General features: G+C 42.3%; 1 protein-coding gene across 1 annotated transcript in view; it reads right to left on the bottom strand.

Annotated features, from left to right (window-relative positions):
* Nucleotides 1-9,732: 9,732 nt before the first annotated feature.
* Nucleotides 9,733-24,528, bottom strand: part of FAM20C (FAM20C golgi associated secretory pathway kinase) — an 82,487-nt gene continuing 67,691 nt past the window's right edge. The window contains exons 6-10 of the mRNA XM_090023752.1: nucleotides 15,223-15,403; nucleotides 14,013-14,122; nucleotides 12,865-12,946; nucleotides 12,214-12,273; nucleotides 9,733-10,845 (exon numbers count right to left, since the gene is read on the bottom strand). Of these exons, the coding sequence (XP_089879878.1) occupies nucleotides 10,593-10,845; nucleotides 12,214-12,273; nucleotides 12,865-12,946; nucleotides 14,013-14,122; nucleotides 15,223-15,403 (686 nt within the window). The 3' untranslated portion in view covers nucleotides 9,733-10,592. The remainder of the gene's footprint in view (nucleotides 10,846-12,213; nucleotides 12,274-12,864; nucleotides 12,947-14,012; nucleotides 14,123-15,222; nucleotides 15,404-24,528) is intronic.

Genomic DNA, 24,528 nt, shown 5'->3' with positions numbered 1-24,528 from the left:
TGTGGTAAGGGTGCAATAATGGGTGACCAGAACTGACTCTTTAATAGCTTCCTTCATAAGAAAGATGTGGGCACACAGTAGTTGTTGTGACCTAAGCCATTAGCTACGGATCTTTTTTTCTTCTAAGAGAGACTGTCTCTGGAAAGAGAATCTCACTCACCAAGACTCTGGTCATAGAAGAAGTTTGCAGGATCTCTTGCAGTCCAACGTTACCTAGGATAGTGGAAAAGAGTCTCGATACCACTCAAAAACAATAAGGGCAATGAGAAGTATGGAAGAACACTCTCTGGTTTATGCTCATTTTCTGGTCCATTCCCCAGGCCTAATGGCTGAGGAATATAAAGGTGATGAGCCCTATTATTCCTGCTGGGATGGGAAGTGGAGTAGAGTAAAAATTTCTGCATATAGCGTAACATGAGTGGAAATTATAAAGAGCTTTTTGCAGATATACATAGTGATACACATAGCTTTTTCCTTTTTATTATTTTTAAATTGATTCTCTTGTTTAATTTAAAAGATGGTGCTTTTATTGTTTAAAATTATTTCAACTGTGGTTTTAAGAGGGTCACAGCCATAGACATATGTTGGAAGATCATCACGTTCTGAACGGCTGTGGCCTAGAGTTGAAGACCAAAGAGTGGATCTAGACCTTCTAACCAGCACCCCAGACCAGTATATACCATGCTATGCCCCATAGGCTTAAATGCATCACTAAAATAAGTTTGTCCACTGAAAAATTGATACATAAACAAGAAATTGTTGCCTGGATTAAATGGTATCTAACCAGCAGGTTTACCACAATCTATAGAGAAATAGATTAAAGCATAATGCTGCTGTGGGCTATTGTGGAACAGGAAACAGACCCATAAGTCCTTTGTACTGAATTTCTGAATTATCCATTTTGTGGTGCAGAAGGTGAAGACCTGGGAAGTAAATGGCTTGAACCTTTTAAAATGCTAATCAGGTGTGACAGGTCTGAGTTAGGATTCTGTAATAAGAGACGGGATGTGAGAAGCTTTCTAAATATGCAGTGGTCTGCTAACTGGTTGGTGTTTTCACACAGGTCTATTTATTTTTCCTTCGACTTTCTGGTCTTACTGCTTGATGCCCATTTTATTCTCACCTGCTGCAACACTTTAAACCCCAGGCACATAGCTGATGGGTTACTTTTTAACTAGACACTGCAGAAACTAACACCAGATCAAATACAATCTTGTCATGGCCATCGACCTGTTTAATTTTTAACATGCTAGTTTGAAATGTGGTTTCCAAAAGCTCAAGCAAGATAATTCAGTTCACGGATCCTCTGTCTTCTTGCACCTGATCCACAGGCCTCTGAAACCAGTAAGAGATTTTTCGATTAAGTGGTCAGCTGGCTTTGAAATGGAACAATCCCATAACCTCTTTCAATGACTGAGGAGTCCCTGCTGGCACTGAACTGGTACAGCTCTGCTTTATACGGTGCATGCCAACGGCAGGGGCATTCCTCTGGTGCTCCATGTTCTCTTGTGCCTGAATGTCAAGAGGCGAGAGGTATTCAGGAGTGAATAGGTGGAGATGTTAGAAGTTCAGTCACATTGCATGTTCTATAGTCCTGTCTCTTCCCATCACAGAATGAGTTTAGGCTGAAGGAACAGCCACAGAGCTTCTGAAGTCAGAGTGGGAAAGATTTCTTCCCACTTGCCAGGATTAAGTATAAGGGAAGCCAAAGGGCTACTGTATCACTTAATACTTTGTTAGCACCCCCGAAAGGCCATTAAGGGAGCTAGAGATTAACCAGAGCTCAAGTATGTCCCCCACCAGCCATGAACTCTTTCCCTTTAGCATCGCACCCTGTGGCAGCCATAGTGAAGGAAGTGACATGTTACTATGGTGGCTTCATATTCTTGTGCAGGAGAAATTCTAGCGCATCAGGTTCAGGGCAGTTTGGCACAAGTAGAACAGGTTGAAGTGGGTGACACTGCAGCAATTTGCTCAGAAAGACATCTGTCTGTATTGTGCCAGGGACTAGGGAAAGACATTCAAAAAGCCGGAGCCTGAATTGATTCAATCTTTGCGGGTTAGTGTAATCTGCCTAGGCTGAATCAGCTTGTAACTGCACAGACATCCCAGAACTGCAGGTACATGTCTGCAGTGGCTCAGGCTAGAACCCGGGGGGCACTAGAGCAGCCCTCCCTTCCCTTCCATAGTGCTGAGCTGAGGGGGGCATGGCCAGGCCCTAGCAGGATGCTCTAATTAGGGAGGGCTCCCCCCTCCCCCCCCACTTCTGACCAGCCTAGCAGGGAATTGATAACAGTGTTTATCACTCCTAACTCAGTATTTGTCACTCCATTAAGAAAACATGCTGAACTCTAGTGAGGGAGCAAAGGGGAGGGACCAGTCCTGCAGTGGAACAGAGAGCCCCACCCAGCCCAGGGAGCATGCCGGGATGCTGGGGGAGCCTGGTTTAACTTAAACCAGCAAGGGTCTGGGACAGACATTGCATAAACCAGTTTGTCTGAAATCAGTCAAATCTGATACTACATTCAACCAGGCTTATCTCAAACTGGTTTCAGCCATTTTCAAACTGGTTTATATGCACTGAGCAGCTGTTCTGTTACAGTTTTAAACCAGTTTCTGATCACTTAAATAGGTTTATGTGTAGTGTCTGTACCTAGCCAGGGTGGCTAAGGCATGGTAAGAAGGCCATGTCACTGGTAACTACAGCCTCTCTCATCACAGAGAAGACACATCTTTGCTATATTGCATGCAAGTAGTTTAAGTACCGCCGTCAGACAGACACTGAAGTTTTTCTGTTGCATTTAGCCAACACAATCTAAATGGTTCCTTCAAACCTACATTTCAGAGGGATTGAGAGACTCAGTTCGTTAATGCTCGGGAAGCACTCAACTTCCTGTATGGAAGGTGCTATGGTGGTGTAAATAACGATTTTACACACACACACACGAGATCCCATCTATCTAAAAGTGACTTTTCAGCATTTACAACTGAGGCACAGAAACTTTTGCAACTAATTGATTCCAAATGCCATTGTCAGCCTTTAAATGAAGCTGCAATTACAATGCAAGGACTCTACTGCAGATGCCTCGATTTATAAATAATAAATTTAAGAGGGTATTTTTTCAGGCCAAAGAAACATCCATTAAAAATGGTAATCCAGTGCAATGCAGTGAAGCAAACAGGAAAACAGACAGCTAAAGATCTAGAGAAGACACAAATAATACTACTAAATTATTTAAGCACCTCACTAATAAGCCCATGAGAAAGTCACTGAGACTATTCAACTGTAAATGGGGCAGACAGGGAGCATAATGGACTAATCCTGCTTCTATAAAACTCTCATTGACTTTTCTTATTAAGGAGGAATTATTTAAAATGGGCAGAAAGGGCTATTAATATGGAGAGCAATGTGAGCTTCATTCAGTAGACTTGACTGCAAGAGTCTTTTTATCGCAGCGTGTTATAAAAATGCTCCCAAATGCCAAGGCTCTGGGTGCAAGTCTATTTAGGGAGACTCTAAAAGGGGAAAAAAGCCCATGCCATAGGGAAGGGGCTGAAGTTCTGGACAGAATCTCTCACCAAGCCATTTCTTTGAATGAGGCTTTTCAGTGTGTCTAAGATCAGAGAAATTAAGTCATAAAACGTGATGTCTTGGTATTCCATATTTATTCTCCATCAATGACTTGCATATCACATTTTCTCAGTTTATAAGTCCGAACAAGATTTGGTTGTTTCCAGTCACCAGGGCTCAGTCTGAAACCAGAACATTAAATTGCATTCCTGGCTCACTCATCAACACCTGTGATAAAAGATTTGAAAATCAACTTGCTGTACTACTTTTTTATGCCTGCTTGGTCTTTCACAGCTGTGGTCCTTCTGTAGTGCTAGCACTTTAACATTTATCTTTTGTCATTACACTATGCACAGAGGACTCCTAAGACACACAGAGGAGGCAGGCACTAATTGATTTATAGAGCTTTTTGCAAGCTTTCAGGTGCTTCCCAGAACAATCGCTCCACCTCAACAGACATCCCAATGTCTTTGGAGTGAGATGCAGCCATCATTATATTAGCACCAGCAATTAAGAGGTGTGGTTTATAAGCTTTTCAAAATTGTTGGAGATATTAAGATGGGGTTATACTGACCTGTACTGCAGACTTTAGGACAAAATTATCTCAGGGTCACCTAGAGTGTGTAGATAGGCATCAATTGATTGGTCATCGAATCTGGTTAATGTGCTTACAGAAGCAGAGTGAAGTCATCCTAGTTGGACTATGGCCAAGTCCCAAAATATGAAGTAAACTCCTGAATCTTAGCATTTAGACACTGGGAAGTTTCTAATCCAGAGCCGACACTTTCCAAATACCAGCTCAAGATGCCTACTTCAATATGAATACGAATCCATTGCTGGCTAGGACCCCAGGGATTACCACTGTTGCTTTGGTGCTAAATACAACTGGGATGTTAGTGACCCCAGCCAACCAACTTTCAGTTTGAAATCTCATCCGAAGGACAGCACCCTCTTGTAGGCTGCTAGTCTGTTAGGAGATGGGTTTTTGATTGTTTTTGTAGTGTGGATTACATATGATTTCAGACTTTGAGTACTGGATCCACTTCCCCTCCCATTTGTAACCCCTCAACATCTTGGTGACCACCATATACATGAAAAATTAAGAGGAATATCTTTGAATGAGGTTTGGCAAAGGAGCCAGTAACAAGGGACCGGTTGGTTCATGAAGAACTGGGATCTCTGCCCTAGCATCAAGCTGGAACATGGGCTCAATAGTGACTCAGAGGGAAGAGTGACAATTATTGACTCAACCAACACCATTTTCTGCTTCCTATTTGCACTTAGGTTTTGCCCTGAAGGTCTGCTGTCCAGATTTGACCTTGCCTAGTTCCTAGGTCTTTTGATCTATCAAAGTGAATTGTTTTTAATTTTTCTATGCACTCCCCAGAGCCTGTGTTCAGTGTTTTATAGATATACACACAGAAACAAATAGTTAATACAAGCTGACAAGACTACAGCCTAAGGTAGTGTAGTTGCAGGCTACCAGTGTGCCACTTTCGCAGACACATTTCTGTACATAAAAACACTTTCAAGGAGATCCAGAAGCATTTAATAGGCATCAAATCAAAGCCCTGGATGTTGACTTGCCTAGTGCTGCTAAAACAGATTCCTCAAATATTCCATTTTAATTTTAAATGGATTTGTTACAATTATATTTATGCCTGCTGGTCTCGCCACAACTATTTTAGCAAATGAGTGCACTGGCAAGGATGTTCCTGGATACTGCCAATATTGGAAAGAAGTCTTGAAAGTGAATTTTTTAGTTGTAATGTATTCACCCTTGAAATCTGTGGCAAAGGGTAATTCGTGCCACAGTTCAATGAGGTAATTGAGCGTCTGTCTGACTTTAAGCAAATGGGTTGAGTTCTTTGGGACCTCAGCAGACTCCCAGCAGAAGCAATGAGGGCAAGGAAACATAAGCAGTTTTAAAATGGAGCTTGGGAAGTGGCGTAAAAGGGAAAGGGAATGGGATCACCCTTCTACTTGTACGTGACCTGTAGGTCTAGCCAGTGTGCATGGGCTGCTCATTTGGCACCGCTCTTTCTTTCATCATCTCTTGCCCAAGAGCCTGATTTTAGTTCAGCCTCAGTCTGCACAGGCAGGAGGACACCGCAATCTTGTTCGGAGTTACCACCCACAGTTAAAACAGCTTTCCACCCAGGCAACACATTACAAGCTTCTTATGGTAGATCATCTCATCTACTGCACACTCAGAGCTACTGCTGAACACAGTGGCAGCATACAACAAATAATTCAGGCTATAAGATTTTTTTTTTTTTTTTTTGGTAAACTGTGAATTTCTCTGTGGATGGTTAAACCTCACAAAGAGCATCTCTCATCTTGATTACTCAAGAGAATTATGTCGCTATTCAGGCTGTCAGGTAAATTCATAATTGAGCATTTTAAAGGTATGTTGTTTATCTGAGCAAATATTTTCTGTGCATGCTGTAAGTATTTTTGTTAAACATTTTATGCCCCTGAGAGAGCAGCAGCCTTTTTAGATATATTTTGCTATACACACTCATATATGGCATTTGGAGGAAAAAAAATGTGTATTTGCCTCTCCCCCTCATTGAATTTTTTGCCTGATAGATGGATAGGGTTCCTAAAGAGATGCTACTTTCTATCATGTTAATCCTCATTAGTTTATGGATTATTGACCTAATAGACAATGACAGCCCTATCTGAGCCATTGTATCTCATTGTGTTAATCTGGCTGTCACGTGTGCAAGGTAAAAAAGAAAAAAAACAAAACACAACAACAAGAACAACAACAAGCCATCACGCACCGAGTTCAATTTAATTCCATTCAGCATTAATATCCGGTGTATGAGAGCACTGGGAATAAAAGCCACTCCCACATAAAGGCCTCTTTATGTACCATGTAAGCCTCTGAAACAGGCCTACTCCTCACACATTTTCACAGCAGAAAAAGTAGGGCAAGTTTGTGGCTCGTTGTCTGTTCCCTTTGCATTGCCGCACCGGCACAAAGGAACCAGCAGCAGGATAGCTAGTATTCCCACGGCCTGCTTTGAGCTATTATAGTGCTGCTTTGACTCCATACATCAGGCAGAAGGCAGGGTAGGTTTACACCTGTAGACTAACTAAATCAGAGATGCATAGCATAAGCCTGAGCTCACATCAGCATCTGCTTGCCCTCCCTGATATCTAGAATCAGCCAAATAGAAGGAAACCAATACAGGCCAGAGCTCTAGTTATTAGCCAGAGCTCCCATGAGTTTGGGTGAGCTGCCATGTAAAGCCCTGACTGAGGACCTGCTTGTTAAAGTTAATTAATAGGACTCTTTCCATTGGTTTCAGCCTGCTTTAGATGCAGCTCTGAGTGCTCTCAGTTCCCACTAACAAAGCAGAGAGTTCTCAGTGCCTTGCAAGAGCGTAAATTAAGGTTTTTATGCAACTCACTTGTTACTGGAGTATCCGGGGGCTACTGAGTCTGTAATGCCCTGCCGTCAGGATGCCAGGAGACATTATTGCCTCTGTTGCTCGCAAAAACCTGAGATATTAGGCAGCTAGGTGATTTACTCTGGTTATAGAGAAAGTCTGTAGCAGAGCAGGGTAACAAAGCCTCCTCCCTCCAAGTCTCAGGCTAAGAGCCTAACAACTGGGAAAACTTGCCTTCCTAATACAACATGGCTCTGTTTATTCTAAAAGGATTCTTTATTGTGAAAGATAAAACTGGAGAAAAGGGCTTCTGGGCTTTTTTTAAAAGCAAGTTTAATAGATTTGGAAGTGAGGCCCCTCAGCATTGGCTCTTTTCTTCTTTAAAGTCCTAAAGGAAGGACTTTATGGGGCTATACAGTTAGAGCTGTACCATTATCATAATCCACCCATGTGGGCAGAAAAGGAACAAGAGGCAAAGCAAGTCCACTGAAATATAGGAGTGATTTTTAGTTTAAGGTCCCACTGGGAGGAGGCTAACATAGGTTACAGCATTTCAGTACAAGTTTCATAGCCATTTACAGGCCCTCCCCCAAAACCCCCTTCTAATACAAGCCTTTAACTGAATCTGCCAGCTCTAGGGAATAGGGTAAGCTATGTCACTTCCCCTAAAGCTAAACTCAGCCTGTTTTAGTTTGTGAATTTAGTCCAGGCTTTCTCAAAGCAAAGGCAGCACCCTAATTGAAATCAGAGGCTCCTTCCTAAGCCAAGCTTTATAGCACCTGACCTCCATCCCAGATATATTCTGGCCACTCAGCTCCCACCTCTTGAAACAGAGTTTCACAGCTAGCACCAAACACTGCAAGTCCTTCTACCTCTATAAAGATCCCACTAATGCATTACCTATTGTTATAAGACATAGGCAATTAAGAGAAGAAAAGAGGGGGTAAAAACCCGATGGGGAACACTTGGCAGTTGCTCTCTGTGGGACTTATTAAAGATAGACAGTTACTGATTCACACCCACACCCTGAGCTTTCACACCCAGAGGCTGAACCACTGCACTGCATACATAGGATACAAGGGCACGTGCATAAATCAAAGAGCTTTCTAGGGCACAAAAGAGTTTTTCTCAACAGTTATTTCTATTGCTTAGTTGTTATTTTAATGCAGCCAGATCTTCCTAGTATAACTAAAAGATAATCTACCTGGTTCAGGTTTTTAAGGCTGAGTTTACAACCCCTTGAAAATAAAGGATTGTAATGGAACAAATGGCAAACTTCAACTGTGATGATGAAGGATGTGTCTGTAATATATTCAAGGAGAAAGAAATCTCAGATGCCTGTGTATTGATTTGTTTGTGCAGTTCAAACATGGCCACATGCTCATTGAATATATTACTTCAAGGCAATAGATGACACAAATGTTTGGTCTGGAAAAGCAGTATTTCAGGTAGGTTAGGCTTAGGTTTTCCAGGCTGTCTAAGGGCTTTGGGCCCTCAAGTTTATGGTATTGAGGTAATCAAATCTCTCAGGCAGAATCTCAGCTGTAATCTCTCATGGTGTTTTATGAATCTTCTTTCCATAATTACAATAGCTATTCTTAATTATGCTCAGAACAAGATTTCAATAAGAAAAAAACCCAACCAGCTAGAGTTGCATGAAGTCATCTTTATATTCTTAACAAGGTGACGGTGAGCTAAGTTCTCTGCGTGGAATGATGTGGGTATTTGAGATGCTTGTTGTATACTTCCAAAATGAGCCTAATATGGTTGGCCCACTAATTTCAGTAAGATTCTATATGGATAAATGAGAGCAGGATTTCATGAAATGGTCAAACTTCTGACTAGATGGTCTGTGATCCTATTGTAGGTCACTGGAGGGTGAATTGACCATCCCTACCTTGCTTGTTGTGGGCATATTTGTAGTTTGTTCTTGAGGGAAGGATTGTTTCCTTTATGCCAGGGGCAGGCAATTATTTTGGGCAGAGGGCTGCTTACTGAATTTTGGCAAACTGTTCAGGGTCGCATTTCTTTCTCCAGTGCAGGGAAGCAGGAACAGCCCCATGGTCCCAGGCCAGAAGCCTCTGCTAGGCAAGGGTTTCTGGCTGGGGAGGCAGGGCTGGGCAGGCCTTACTGCTGGGTCCTGCCACCAGCATCCTCTGGGTCCTACTGCCCCTGTCTTCTGTCATCTTTGACAGGGAGCTAGGAGCAAATAAATATTAATTTTCTAAATTTTTTAGGGGCCCTGCAGACCAGATAGAAAGGTCTGGCAGGACAGATCCAGCCCCCCGGGCTGTATTTTGCCCATGCCTGCTCTATGCCCTCCAAAAGAGGGTGAGGCATGGAAGAGGTGGGGATATGGCCACACCAATACTTATGTACTAGTTTATAGATCACCCCAGTGCACAGCTGTGTGATCCTAAAAATGGGCAGCAGAGTCTTCACTGTCCTTCTACTTTATGCTGGGGAAGTCAAGGAAGCACCTGGCTTCTGGAGGTCTGTTAGCTCTTCCTAGGACACAGTCCTTTACTCGGGGCTACAGATAAATGCCATATCATGACCACTTGGTAACAAAGTTTTTGCAGATTTGCTGTGCATATTTATACAGCTGTTCCCTGTTCTGGGACAACTATTTTTTATCGTTATTGCCGCACAATGTGATGACAAAATCAAACTCTGCTACCTGGATATTTTGCTCATGGTTCTGTCTTTCCTTTGAAATAGATTTACAAATTTAAAAAGAATCCATTCAGACAGTCTGGCTACACATTTGCCATATCTTTATTGCACTTTTACCACGTTGCAAACAATTCCACAAAAATGCTGCAAAAGTAAGCCTAGAGCTGCAGAAAGCAGCTTTTACCCATATATGTATATATTTACACAAAACTATCAAAAGCAAAAGTTGAAAAGTAGCAGCCCTACTACAATAATCTAGAAAGATAAGAGCTGCTATCTCCGGATGGATAAATAGTACAACTTGTCATTTTACATCACTTTGTAAAATCAACTTTCAAGTATTCCTGTCAATGCACAATTATCGAAATCTCCTCCCAGCTCATCACTGTACTTTTTTTTTTGCTTTTAAAAGTTCATGATGTCTTAACCCTTTAAATGCTGAGTAGCTGAAAAAAGCATTCAATTTAAATTAGGTACAGTGAAGTAGAACACTTAAAGGGTTAACACAAAATACTAAGTGAACTGTCACCAAGAATAAAGTGTGAGTCACAAAACTATGCTGTCCCTCTTTTGTTAAATTTGTTAGGTAGGTCTGTGGTATTTCGTAGATATGCCATATATAAATACAAAATATTAAATAAAGGCCCCCTTCCTATACAAAAAACGGGCAGGAGGTGTTTTGCCATGAGACTAGTGTCATCTGCCAGTGATCTCAATTTCCAAACCTTTTCATAATCTGTTTTAGGAACTAATTAAAAGCATCACATTAGACTTATTTTTCTTAATTAACTAAGCCTTCACAGAGTCTATGCTTTACCTACTTTGGGAACAATTATATCTCATTTCTGAATTCACTGAATTCACAAAGTGGCATACACAGTCTTTTGCAAGACTTTTTTTTATCTTCTTTACTTTGCTAGTAAAAATGTAGTCATATGATTTCACTACCTGTTAGTCGTTACAGTGTTAACATCAGTGTCAAAATCATTTTCAACCACGTTATCATAACCATCTTTTTCTATACAGTCACTAACGGCTTTAAGAACAATCCGTAGCCTTCTGTCCATTGCCTCTAAGTGAGGCTGGTAGAGAATGGGTGCTACTTTATCTTTTAGTAAGGATTCCTCCACCAAATGGCTTAGCTTGTACTCCTCCTTGGCTAATAACTGTAATCGCAGATAGGTAGACTTCCTTATTCTATGAGAGAATGAAAAAGAGTAAATCAATATTTCTGTCATCATCTGCAGCATATATACTGTACCTTATATTCACTCCTCAAAAGGGATGTTATCTAGGAAACTACATAGCACATAAAACTATAATTCTATCTATGCCATAAGACACGGCATTACCTTAGGCCTACTTATGACAACAAGGAAGTTATTAACGTAAAAGAATACAATGCATACATGATATATTGGACACACATTCCTATGAATAATTTTAGGTGCCTTGACTCTTGAGATGAATGGGAGAAGTTTGGTTTTCAGAAAATATTTGCGTTCCTCCTCTCTGAAATCTAGTCCTATCACAAAGACTGGCCACCCAAAACCCAAGGCACTGAATGTCACTCAGAACAGGGGTTTTCAACCTTTTTTTAGTTTAAGTATCCGCAGCAGCCAGATGCCAAGTGAAGGGGGGTGGGGGGCTGATGGTGTGTGGCTGGACACCAAGCAGGGAGGCAGGGATGGTGCGTGGGTGGGCGGAGATGGAGTGCCACCACCTCTTAGGAGCAGGGCTGCAGGAGGGTACCCCCAGTTGACAACCCCCATCCCACCAGTTTAATTCCTGGCTGGGGTTACTTAACCCCAGTGCTTTTTCCTCCCCAGGGCAGGAGGTCAGACTCAATGATGTAATAGTCGCTTCCGACCCTAGAAATCTATGAAATCTATGAAACATCATTCTGAAAATCATGGCTGTTGATAGCAAGAAAAACATTTTCAAATATTCTTAAGTGCAAAAGGAGCCAAAGCCCCAGTTTTAAAATTTACTTAATCACATAGGGCAAAATCCAAAATCCCAGCATTTAAGGGCACATATACCTTTCAGATCTTTTATTTGTTCACAAATCTATCTGGATTACGTCAGCAGATACTCTGTCAATAGCCTCAGAAATTAAACCCTGCTGTAAAAGCCCTTCTTTTTTCTCAGTCTTTTGCTTTAATTCAAAGCCCACAAAAGTCAATAGAGGTCTTGATTTTAGTACCGTTTACATCAAACCCTGAAAGTCTGACTTCCTCTGGGACTTGCAAAGCAGGTGGAACATTTGAATCAATAGGAAGAAAGCTCGGTGCGTAGCACCAATTTATTTGCCTCTATTTAGCTAAGTGGTTGTTGGAGGGTGAAGTGAGAACCTTCACGTTACTAAAGCACTGTACAGTTCTGAGGGTCTTGTCTGTGCTGAGTGTAAATCTTGAGCTAGATAGTCACGCGTCATTTGAAACACTCAGATATTCAACTAAGATAAACTGATTTTATATACATATAAAGCACATACTTCATCCTTTCAGCCCGTTCACACACAGCACACTATAGATTATAAATTAATATTGCAATGTAACATACCTGCAGCACTGGTTTAAAGGCACCAATATGGAAAGCTCATCATGGGAATATTTTCCAAACCTGTTTAGAAATAAGGCATATATGATAAAGCTATGTTTTTTGATTCTGGAAAATTAAATAAATACACAAATAGTACATAAATAAATCTCTAGGAATTTAGCTCTGGATCCAGAAAGCAGTGGAAGTTAAGTGCAAGATCAAGCCACTGTACAATTCTTGTTTATTCATGGTGGAAATAAATATTGGAAAATTATGCTAGCAAAGCTGAGCAATGGTCTTGTGATTAATGAACTGGAGTGAGTCTGAAGGGACTTCGTTCAATTCCCAGTGGTATCACAGACTTCCTGTATGAGTATGCAAGTCATATAATCATTCTGGGCTTTAGTTTCCCATCTGTAAATTAGGGATCAAAATATTTAACTTCTCTTGTTCTTTGTCTAAATATGGATTTTTTTCACGCCAGACAGAGAGCTGTGTTTTTATACCACCTGGCCTAATGGAGGCTTGATTTCTGTTGGGTCTTCTTTATACCGCCATATTACAAATACAGGGTAATTCACAATGGACATACTGAAATGTATAAAGCATCAGAGGATTTGTTAATCTGACCAAAATTCTTTCATTCATCAATAGAATTATTAAAATATTTACCCTCTTCCATTATCTAAGTGGATAATAAATGTTTCATTTCCAAACTTTTCAAAAGTTTCATAGTGATGTCGATCCATATTTCCTACAGAATAGGAAAGAAGAAAAAGGTTTTTTCAAGTGTTGTTTCTCAGGACAGAAGCTAGGAGAAGGTCCAGACCTGATTTTTTCATCAAAGAGCAGAATATTTCCAACAATGAAAAATGCTCAAAGACTTGGCAAACTGCAGAAGGTGCATTTAGGTTCAATTCCATAGAACCTTCCAGCTGCAGATTTTGCACACCCATCTTGCACACTCATTTGGAATCTCTTGTCTGTTATTACAATCCTTTTGCTTTATTAAAACTATGAACACTTTTCAGCCATTGTCTTTACATTTGTAATATATGTTCTCACAGAATGAGCCCATATGCAAACATATGAGATCATATACCAGATGATAACTTTTTCTTACTGCTTTAAAAGAAAAATTATGGTTAAACGACCAACTGACTCTGTTTTTAAATGTGACTGTTCTCATCTACGGTAAGGCAAAATTAGTTTTAACATCCTGCTAACAAAACATGTGATCCTTAAAGTAGGCATGTGCATTGTTTCCGTTACTATTATGATGTTACTGTTCCTTCTCAGTTTTTAAAACATTTATAATCAGATTACACGGTATGAGTGGTGTCCCGTATATTCTACATTTCTCCTGCCTGCTGGTCATAGCAATTTTTCCCTTTCCCATGCTGTCTATACTGATGCAGAGAAATACACTACCAAAGCGGGGGGAAAAATCTACCAATAACAAATATTCTTATCATTTACATGTAGGAACCCTCTGTTATAAGAGAGTGACACTCACTGTAAAACGTACTGTAGGGGATGAGACTTTTAGTGAACAGTTCATGGGACAAGCATGAACGACATCCAGCACTGTGCTCACTTCTAATATACTTGCATAAATCTTTGTTCTTTTAATTTGTACAGATGCAAGTACATGTCCATGTCAGTCAGCATTTTCTCCTAATTATCCTCAACTGCACATGCAATTTGTGCAATTCTACTTGAGCATCAGAAAATTACTGAGCTATGTGAAGCAATTCCTAGGAAACCAATTATTATTAGAATTAAATGTTGGATATCATTGAAAAAGTGAGGAAGCTTACCCATTAGAAAATCAAAAATGGTCATATCCATTATATCTAAAATTCTGGTCCCACTGTCATATGGTGGTGTTTGCTTAACTTCTTCGCAGTAATCTGGGTCAACTTCCCACCTAGAAAAAAAACACATTTTTGATAGCTTATATCAGATGTAAAGGTTCCTCAGTAGAAAACAGCCTGATGTTTTTCAGCCATTTAGTTGTATGACATCGGGCGAGGGTTAGAACATGCACTACCCACTTTGACTGCTTTGAGAGGTACAAACTCTGGCGTAAATGATGTCTGATGAACAGAGCTGGCTTTAGGGAAAATGGTGCCCTGGATGAACTTGTATTCTGGTGACCCTGCCTCCTTTGTAAAGAAGCAAAAAGTAGTATGGCTTGTCCTGGTGCCTGCATGTAAATGGATGCAGTTCCTTTAAATTTTACCCTCCACCACTCCCACCCATACCAGAACGGCCTGTAGGCTGGAGCAGCATGTAAGGAAGTGTCTTGAAAGTGATACAAGTGACAAATTTAAAGGGACAGTGCCAGCCTGATTTTTCTTTTTCCTGTTCTGAACTTGCCAACAGCCTGCACTGCTTGGCTTGGCTTCTGAGCAGCAGCTGGAGATGAGAGGGGGGAAGGCAAGGAGGGGCAGGTTGGGCTGGGCAACCTGGGGTTGCCCCATCACCTGCTCTGAAGCCTGGCCCTGCTGATTAATTAAAGGGCATTTCGTGTAATTTCTAGGCGAGTCATGAATTGAAAGAAAACATCTTGCTTGCAGATTCAAGATTTAGAAAGTCAGGTCTGCCTTGGCAGTCATCATACAGTCAAATACTTAACTCATTTGAGTCTTGATTAGGGATGCAGGTATTTCCCAATTGTGTCCTTTTGCAAAAGCTTTTTACAGGCTTTGTTCCTGCCAAGATCTAAGCACGTGCCCTTCTTTAGACGTGGAAGTAGTCCCACTGCAGTCCACTGCAGTATCATAACCATAATGGTGTTTCTTTCAGCTCTAAGTATTACTTTTGCTCCCTGTGCATCCCCTTTTAGGGGCTTGACTCAAAGCTCATTGTAGTCAACAGAAAGATTTTCATTGACTTTGCTGTTTCGGAACGAGCTTTGGCAGTAAATTCCCTTTAGAAATGAATCACATCTTGTATCCTACCAAACAAGACATCATCAGCTCTGCTGCTTTGCTGCTGGAAAGCGCCTTGCTCCCTGGTACTTACTCCGCTTTCTTCCGTTTATGATAGGAACGTCTCCATGGATTCCTCCAGGTTTTCCTTTTAGCTAACGATAGGTCAGGTAAGAAAGCCGCCAGAGAACCTTCAATCTGATCTGGTTTTCCACAAAGAGCATGCTCAGTTGAGCAGTAGTATGAACATTCCCCGTAGAAGCAGATGTTGTTTGCTGACAAAGAAAGGAGATGTTTACAAACGTTCTCAAAACACATTGAAATATACCGAGAAACATGAGCGCACATGAGGCCCTGATCTGGAGCCCATTGACTGCAGCAGAGAACATTTAGGCTGGATATTATAAATCACTTTCTTTCTATGAAGTTGGTTAAGCATTGGAACGGGCTAGCTAGAGAGGTTACAGAATCTCCATCCCTGGAAATGTTCAAGAGCAAATTAGAGAGACAACTGACTGGGATGGTTAGGTTAAGGATGATCACTGCTTGAGCAGGGGCCTGAACCAGAGGACCTCAAGAGGACCCCTTCCAGCCCTAATTTCCTATGCTTTCAACAGAAAGATTCCTATTTACCTTGGGGAATTAGGATCAGGCCATAGATTAAGCCTTCTCAGAACATTGCCAGGTTATTTATATGCCATTGAACACATTTTCCAGTGTACTCATACACATAACCTGACTTTCTTGAATCTTAGCCCTATATTTGTTATTCCTAGTAAAGTGTAGACTCAGCATGGAACCAAAACTATTATACCTGACCATAACTAGTATTTTGGGAAGGTTTATTCAGTACTTTCTGAAAGTCAAGTACTTTTATTGGACACCCAAAGAATGGAGGTAGGCAAAATCAAATCACTGTAAAAGAAACAGGATGAGATTTGTACAAGTGAATCTTACTCTCATTTCTTTTACAGACTGACAGGAAGTCCTTCCTCTCACCTTTTTTTTTGTGTGTGTGAGTAGAAGCTGTATGTTTACAAGGGCAAACTGTTTGTTATACATGTCGATTTACAAGAGTCACAGAACTCTTGCTGTGGCAATATATATGTTAAATATAAATATCCTCTCCATATGCTATATTATTCCATTAGCCCAACAAAAGAAAGAACTCCTTAACAACAACATATCATATTTTACAAGGTGTATGACGTTTAAAATCTCATAACTACAATCATATATCTGAATGACAACAGGCAGGCCATGCTGTTTACAAGCAATAAACCAGTTCCCAAGTGAATACACTAGAAGACTGAAAGACAAGTAGTTTACCCCACAAAAGAAGTAAGATTATTAAGAACAAAAGGAGTGAGATGTTCTTCTTATTGCTGTTCTGCTATGGTGCTTTAATTATTTCCATTACACAAAGGTTTAAAAATATAGATAATATACAACCAGGAGAAGCTTGTTTTTTATCCTTACAGGACAGTTCAATGGGGGAACGAGAAAGAAGTTCTACACCACAAAGCCAGACAGCTTACACTGGAAAATAGGTACATGTTTGTTCTTCTTTGGGAGAAGTTCAGTGACAATCTGTAATAACAATAATGGGTAATTCTAGTTCTCTGAGAACCTGGACCCACAGTGCATCTACCCAAAAGTGATTGACTTTTACACCAATGTAAGCATGCTGCAAATAACTACCATCGGGCAATTTCCCCCAATTTCCCTGAATGTGTTGGTGGTAAAACCACTGTGGGTGCCTCTACACGATGTTGACTTTTTCTAGCTAAAGATAATCTCCAGGTTTATTTCACTCTCACAATGTACCACTATGATTCCCGTTATTATTTTGCACATAATAAATTTAACACTGATAATGGTGTTAATGGTTAATGTGCTATTACTAGTAAAAAAAAAAAAAACGCTAGAGGGCACCTGGTGGACGAATTGTGTCAGAACAGGGAAAATGGTGATGTTAGCTGTGTGCGAGAATACACATAATGCAAGTTTCATGATAAAATTAAACCTGGTGGAACAATTGGCCATGGTAAAAATAAAACATGTTGGAAGTGGTCTAATTTGCCACGATAAATTGAAACTTACCATGATAAAAAAGGTCAATGCGTATTTTCACATGTGACTAATCTAGAGAAACGGTGATTTTTGGTGCTGTTTCGTAATGTGTACCTAAACCACACACATTGTGCACAAGGATCCTGTGAGTTATACCAGTGCAGGTGTCATGTATCCACAGCATACCTGGGGATTAGCCATTTGTTTCATGCAAAGAGAAATTGCCAGGTGTTTACTCTGGATCCTGATGTAGTTTACATCACTATAAAAAAGGCCATGTGTATTTCACCAGTGTAAAAATGTTGTAATCCCGGCCCGAAGGCTAACCGCTTCCTGGTGCTTGCCTTGCAGCTCTGCACAGCTGTTCTTATGGAGCTATGTGCTGATGTGCTCTTTGGCAAGGGGAAGCTTGAAAATACTTTTAAATTCAAGAGATGGTGATGATGCAGTAAGTGGTAATGATGATTTGACCAGTTGATATCACTTGGATTTGTAATTCAGGGGACAAACTTTGCTATTGAGCTATCTCCAACAGTCAATGTGTTGGGGGTCAATGGATAATTACTGAACACGTTTTCCTGGTTATTAAGTTCTGTGCCTTCTAATTCTGGTCATCTGATTTGTGCATTAACTATAGTTGAAGGCTGCTATCAAATCCCTGCTTGGTCTTCTCTTCTGCAGACTAAATAAACCCAGTTCCCTCAGCCTCTCCTCATAAGTCCTGTCCCCCAGTCCCTGAACCATTTTTGTTGCCGTCTGCTGGACTCTCTCCAACTTGTCCACATCCTCTCTGTAGTGGGAGGTCCAAAACTGAACCCAGTACTCCAGATGTGGCCTCACCAGTGCTGAATAGAGGGGAATAGAGTTTATTCCTTACCAGTCACACATTATGCACATCTCTGTAGTCTGATAAACTGGCAACTATTAGCAACCACTCAGTGCCCCCCCTCCCCCACAATTCTCACTTCAAATTGTTTTTTTTGTGTGTTCTCAGTGTCCATATTGGCCAAACTACTTTTTAATTCAGTTTTAAAACACAGGAAAAACACATATACACTGAATTTATTCTGAGAGCAAGAGACTGAGACCAGTAGGGATAGCAAAATAGTTTGAGAAAGCAGGAAAATGAAGCACAGGATTGAGAAGGGGGGAGGGAAGCAAGGGCCAAAAAACCGAATCCTTTTGGCAAGCCTTTCAACACCATTGCTTCGGAATAAAATAGATTTTCCTTTCACTGAAAATGTGTGTGTTACCTTAACAATTTACTAATAAGAATAATAACTTGAGGAGATTTCCCGTTAACTCAGATCCACCACATCCCTGACTGATAAACCGCCCGGCTTGATTATTTCCTATAATCACCTCAGCCTCTGGTCTTGGCGTTTATTCATTTCAGGATATTATGAGCTTGTAAACAGGAAGCCCACTCTATTTCTCCTTTAAACAACCTGTAACAGTAATTCAGATCTATATATAGGCCGATACGCTGCATAGGAAAGCAGCATTTTTTAAATTATTTATTTAGCCTAACAACAAAAACCACTGCAGGCCCCAGATCTAGAACACCGCAGTCTACAGGTAGGTCATGACCCTTGCTTTCTTAAGGGTCTCCTTCTCAAGACTGTTTCTATCCTACTAGCTTGACCACAGCTTTCCACAAGGCTACAATCTGTCTCTGCTCTTAAGTGTTGCCTTTGATCATAACTGCAGGATTAGGAGGGATTTGTGCTTCATATACGTGTTTTTCGTGACTCAGACGGAAAGCAAGGAGCAGTTCAAACATTTGCTGTTAGTAGGCAACTGCTGATCCTTCTGGATTATGGTGTTTGCATGAGAGGTCATCAGGACCTTCAGTGCATACACGTAGACAGGGGAATGGAGGAGTGGAGGCTGCCCAGACCTTTCACCGCCCCCTAAACCATTGAGACAGTATCCAAAGGCCAAACCAAGTCCGGATGTTCGGTGCTTCAGTGGCTATAGTCACTGGTGATGCGCAGGGGGTACACGCGGGTGCAAATGCACCCCGAGAATGGTGGTGTACCCCCTGCAAAATGGTGCTGCTGGCAGCGTCGGTCTGCAATCACTGTTGGCTGCTGCCAGCAGTGTCTGCGGGTGGTCCCCCAATTGTTGGTGGACATTTGCCCACCACCCCCCTGACTGACAGCACCATGGCTGCCTGCAGGAGCTCCGCGCTTACCACTGCCGTGCTCCCACTGCTCTAGCACCGCCACTACCCGCAGAAGCTTGCCATGTCCCCCAGCCTCCGGGGGCATGTGGCGTTCATGGCTGTAGTTACGTGCATGCCTGGGAATCAGACTTGGGTCTCCCACACGGTAGGTAAGGATTCTACCGCTGAACCACAACAGCAGTTTAAATATTTTCTGTATGGTCTTGTAAACTGAAATTTACTTAGAACATGGATTGTCAAATGGCATCACCCGGCAGCCACTGGTACTATTAGCCAGCGATACTGAGATTTGTGATTATACCTGTGAAAAAAAATGGCCTAAACCCAATATTTTAATAGGTTCCAGGCTGAACACAAGAGATGATTTGCAAGATATCACAGACACGTCAGCCTGTGATCTTCGCTGCAGGCGTATTAGGGTAGCTGGGGAATGTATACACCCCATGTATCCCCCTGTACTTGCCATCCTTTCTGTAGGTGATGGAGCAGCAGAGAGAAGTGCTACCAGTTGGTTACTGCTTTCCACATGTACAAGTGAGGGGCAGGTGGAAAGACAAGAAGTGTGCAGCACCTTGCCACTGCTTAGTGCCTCCAAAGAAAGTGAGAACTGTGTCCCTGCCTTGAAAGAATAGTGTGTTGTCCCTTAAGTGAGGAACTGAAAGTCTGCAATCTAGTTCATGATCTCATTTAACTGAGTGTCAGAGTCACCGGTGATCTGTTGATGTGGATAGTCCACTGGGATTTCTCTTGATTATCTGAGACAATTTAGCTCTAAAGGCAGAAAGGAATCTGCTTACACCTGGAAGTTTGATTAGTTACCCTGAAGTACAACAGTTTTTTAAGGAGCAAGAGGCAGAGAAATAACACTTGTCTGCTCTCATCCCCTCTGCTTCACAGTATGCAAATTTGACCTTTTTTTAAAGGAATTATATTAAATACAGCACTTTCCGCCACAGGAAGATAAATACCCTGTTTAATAGTTTGCTTCTGAATTTAACTTTGGTAACAAAGGAACTCTGTCAGCAGCTTTTCACACTGTCAGTGAGAACAACTGGGACTAATCATTTGGTATAAATCACATAATAGTATCTAAATAAATTCACAGTGAAGTTTACAGGCTATCACCATGATCACATCCATGGCTGCACAGACTGACATAACTAATCTGATATGTCCTGGCTGCCCTGTATTTTCAATCAATCATCGCTCCTGTTGGACTATTGATTTTTACGTACTACTCCTAGTGACTTCAAGGGGCACTCGGTACATTGAAGAATGGCAGGATATGTCTTATTGCGAAGCAAATCCCAAGCAAAGCCACAAGAGGATTTCTTTCAATAACAAGGCTTAGTCTGCGCCCCCCCATCACGCACTGTCTGGGCTCAGCCTCAAGATCCTTAGTGCTATCAGCTTTAATCAGTATGCTTGTAGGACATGGGTACAGGATCTCATGGTAAAGCATGAGAGAGATGCATTATGCAAATGTTTAAACGACGCAAAATGACTTATGCTGTTAGTGTTTCTATCTATATTCTGTGCAGAAGGACTTAGTTGAGGTACGCAGAGTTAATTTTGGGGGTGGGCACTAGGGGTGTGCAAAATGGGCCATATTCAATTCCGATACAGATTCGGCCTGAATCGGGGACAGTGATTTAATTAGTTGATTCAGATCACTGTTCCTGATTTGATTTGGCCGAATCTGAATCTGAAGATTCGATGCTGATTTGGAGACGATTCAAAGCTGATTTGGAGAAGCTTTGATGCTGATTTGGCCATAGATACAGCTTTAACTGTTTTTTCTACATACCTTGAGGTAGCAGGCATGGCTCATGAGAGCTGCGATGCTGGGGCGCAAGAAGCAACCCACAGGAGTGCAGGGAGGCTTAAGTGGCGAACCCAGAAGTGGATTGGAAGTGCTTCAAGTCCACTTCTGGATCCATCAGGGACCGTGCAGGGCCCCCCTCCACACCTCCCTGGGTCAGTGATCGGCCACAGGGGGAGTCTGGGTGCCTTCCTAGACCCAGGAGGCAGCAGTTGCTGAGCCAGGTGAGCATGGGGAGGCCCTCCAGTACACTCCCCGGTGGACCCCGGTGGAAGTGCTTCTGGTCTACGTCTGGGTCTGCTGCCAAGTGCACTGGGGAGCCCCCTGCACTCCTGTGGGATGCTCCGTCCACCCCAGCATTGCAGTGTTCATGAGCCACCTGCTACCTAAAAGTATGTAGAAAAAACATTTGAAGCTGTGTCTATGTCCGAATTGCTAAATCTTTCCAAATCTCTCCAAATCAGTGGGTTCTGATTCGATTTGGAGAGATTAAAGGGTCTCCTGATTTAAGTCAGATTCAGAGATTCAGCCTGCTGAATTGAATCAGGGACTGAAGCTTTTCACAGCCCTAGTGGGCACCTGCCGAAGCACTACACTTTACTCAACATGATGATTTAGAGGCAAATTCAGCTACAAATGCATATATCAAGCTTAATCAGAGCCCTGTTTGAGGAACTAGTGGCCGAGATTGACCTGTGTGTTAGTGTGCTGAAAGAGTATATTTAAAGATATATTTAAAGTACTTGGGGAAGCAGGCTGAGGGAGTGCAGCGTCAGTGGAAGAACCCATGATGCAAGCTTGCAAGCTAGTTGCGTGTGTGTTTGGGGGTTGGGAGGTATATGTGTGAAGTGAGAATCAGCACCAGAAAGAAAGGACACGTTTGGATGAACTGAGAATCTCTTGTTACATCATGTTCTAATCTGTAAACTTCCACCTCATTTGAAAAAAAGCATGAGTGGTGATATTTGAATGTAAACTGATGGGGCCTGGGGACAAGTGCCTTGTAATCATAATCAGGTGAAAAAAACTGAATATAAAAGCCTGATTTAATGATTACAGTTAAGATACAAAATTTATCTGTGTATCCATCCATCTATCCCTCCATCCCTCTTGTGCTTAGCATCATAAAATCTGAACAATAATTCTGCTCAGAAAGAAAAGGAACAGCTAGCCAAATCATTTGCCTGTATTGTTCATTTACTGAAATTAGTGTTACTCTTCATACCAGACTTTTAACAATACTTCAGCAATCTTGAGTCTGGAAAGAGGATCTAATCCTGACTATTGATTAAAGCAGAACATAGAAAGATCAGAATAAGGACTGAGTCAGATTTACTATTGTTTTTCTGGGGGGACAAACATCCATAATCCCTTGGAATTAGTTAATATGAACAAAATCAACATCATTATTAGCTGTGCAACACTGATTTCTTTAAACTGCTGCCTCAATTACTCCAAAAAATGATGGCTGACATCACTAATATGCCTCTTTTTTCCTTGGAAATTACCATTCATTTGTACGAGTACTAGAGTTACTGTAGTCTGCCTTGCTGCAAAGGATGTAAAATTAATTTAAATAATTACTGACCTATTTCCATTGCTCATGTTTAGTCCAAACTGCCTGAGAGTGCACTTTTCAGCAATCTGCTTTCTCTTTGAATGCAGTCTAATGTATTGACTGACCCTATTTCTGCCTGGCTCCAGGGTTTTATATTTCCCAAAGTAGGAATTAATGCAGCTCTGAAGTGCAGTCCCAAACAGCAGCTGCCTGCCACTTACTGATGTGTGAGGGCCGGATTGTTCTGTCCCTTGGAACAACGCTAGGAAATGGTCTGGAGCATGAAAACTCGACAAGGTTTCTTTTTGCTGAGACTTCCTCAAAGCGGCCAATGCAGGGAACAGGCCACGTACTACAGATTAGTATCGGGCCTCTATCTGGGTGATCAGCTGTGAGTCACCCAAGAATCCTTCAAGCTCCCTGGAAGTCTATACCCACTCGTTCGGTTCAGTGGAGGGAGCGGGGTGGGCAGAGCTGCTGCAGACTGCAGGGGGCGAGTGACGGCACTGGGGCTCGGTGGGGTGGCCATAGCCCCCCAAGCCCTCCCATGCAGTCTGTGGAGCTCTGTCTGCCCCGCTCCCCCCTGCGCCTGCAGTGTAGCCCCCCTGCCCGGAAGAGACTTGTGTTCTCGGGAAACCATGACAGGGGCTGCTGTCCCATATGGGTCACTCCCCGCTTGTTGCTCCAGTGGCAGGAGTGGGGGTGTGAACAGAGGCCCTTAGGTGAAGGGGGCAGGGAGGGGGCTTATTCCCCTGCTTGCCCTGTGCAGGGAGTGATTGGTGGAGATGGCAGTCGGGGCTGGCAGACCTGGGCTATGGCGCCCCGAGGGTAGAAGGGGAGGAGGGGGGAATAAACCCACTTCCTGCCCTCTTAGCCTTAGGGGGTCATTCTGCTGGCTTTTAGCCATGCCCCTGCCCCTGCTGCAGTGAGGGGGGAAGTGCTGGGTGGACCCCGGCTTGGGTCCGTGCTGGTAGGAGAGGGAGGGGGGAATTAAAACCCTTCCGTGCCCAATTCACTTGAGGCTACTGCTGAGGCTGGCCATGTCCCTGCCACTGGAGCAGTGAGCAGAGAAATGCCTGGCAGCTCCATGCTGGTGGGACAGGAGAGGGAGGGGGGAATAAACCTCTTCCCTGCCCCCTTTGCTTTAGGGAGGCCGGCATTTGGCCACACCCCTACCTGCCTGTGCTCCAGCTGGGGAGCAGGGAGTGGGGCCAGCCCTCCTCCACTGGAACAGAGCACAGCCCTGCCCAGGGCTGCAGAGCATGCTGGGATGCTGGGGGACTCTGATTTAACTTAATCCAAGAAGGGGTCTGGGGCAGAAGTTCCATAAACCAGTTTGATTAGTTAAGTCTGGTACTACAGTCAACCAGGTTTATCTCAAATGGGTTTCAACCATTTTGAAAGTGGTGTATGTGCACTGAACTCATTTTCTGTTACAAGCGTAACCCAGTTTCTGCTCACTTAAACTGGTTAATGTGTAACTTCTGTCCCTAGCCCTTATGTCTAGTTTAAAATTATCCAAGACTAATTTATATTCTTTTTTTTTGTTTGTTTTGTTATGCTAGCATTAGCAATTCACTACATAGCTCTTCTTCCGCTCTGGTGCTCCCTGATATATTTGTTTTGCTTTGTTTTCCTAGGTTAAACAAGGCAAGGACTTGTAAGTTTCCTGATCATCCTAGTAGTCCTTTGCTGTACTTATGTCATTTGATGAGTTTTAGTTAAAGTGCCCCATGGAGTGGACATTTTGAAACCCAGG

The sequence above is a fragment of the Crocodylus siamensis genome, chromosome 12, assembly GCF_052110815.1.
Source record: "Crocodylus siamensis isolate JL-2025a chromosome 12, ASM5211081v1, whole genome shotgun sequence".
Classification (NCBI taxonomy): Eukaryota; Metazoa; Chordata; order Crocodylia; family Crocodylidae; genus Crocodylus; species Crocodylus siamensis.
This window is presented reverse-complemented; position numbering and strand designations above follow the sequence as displayed.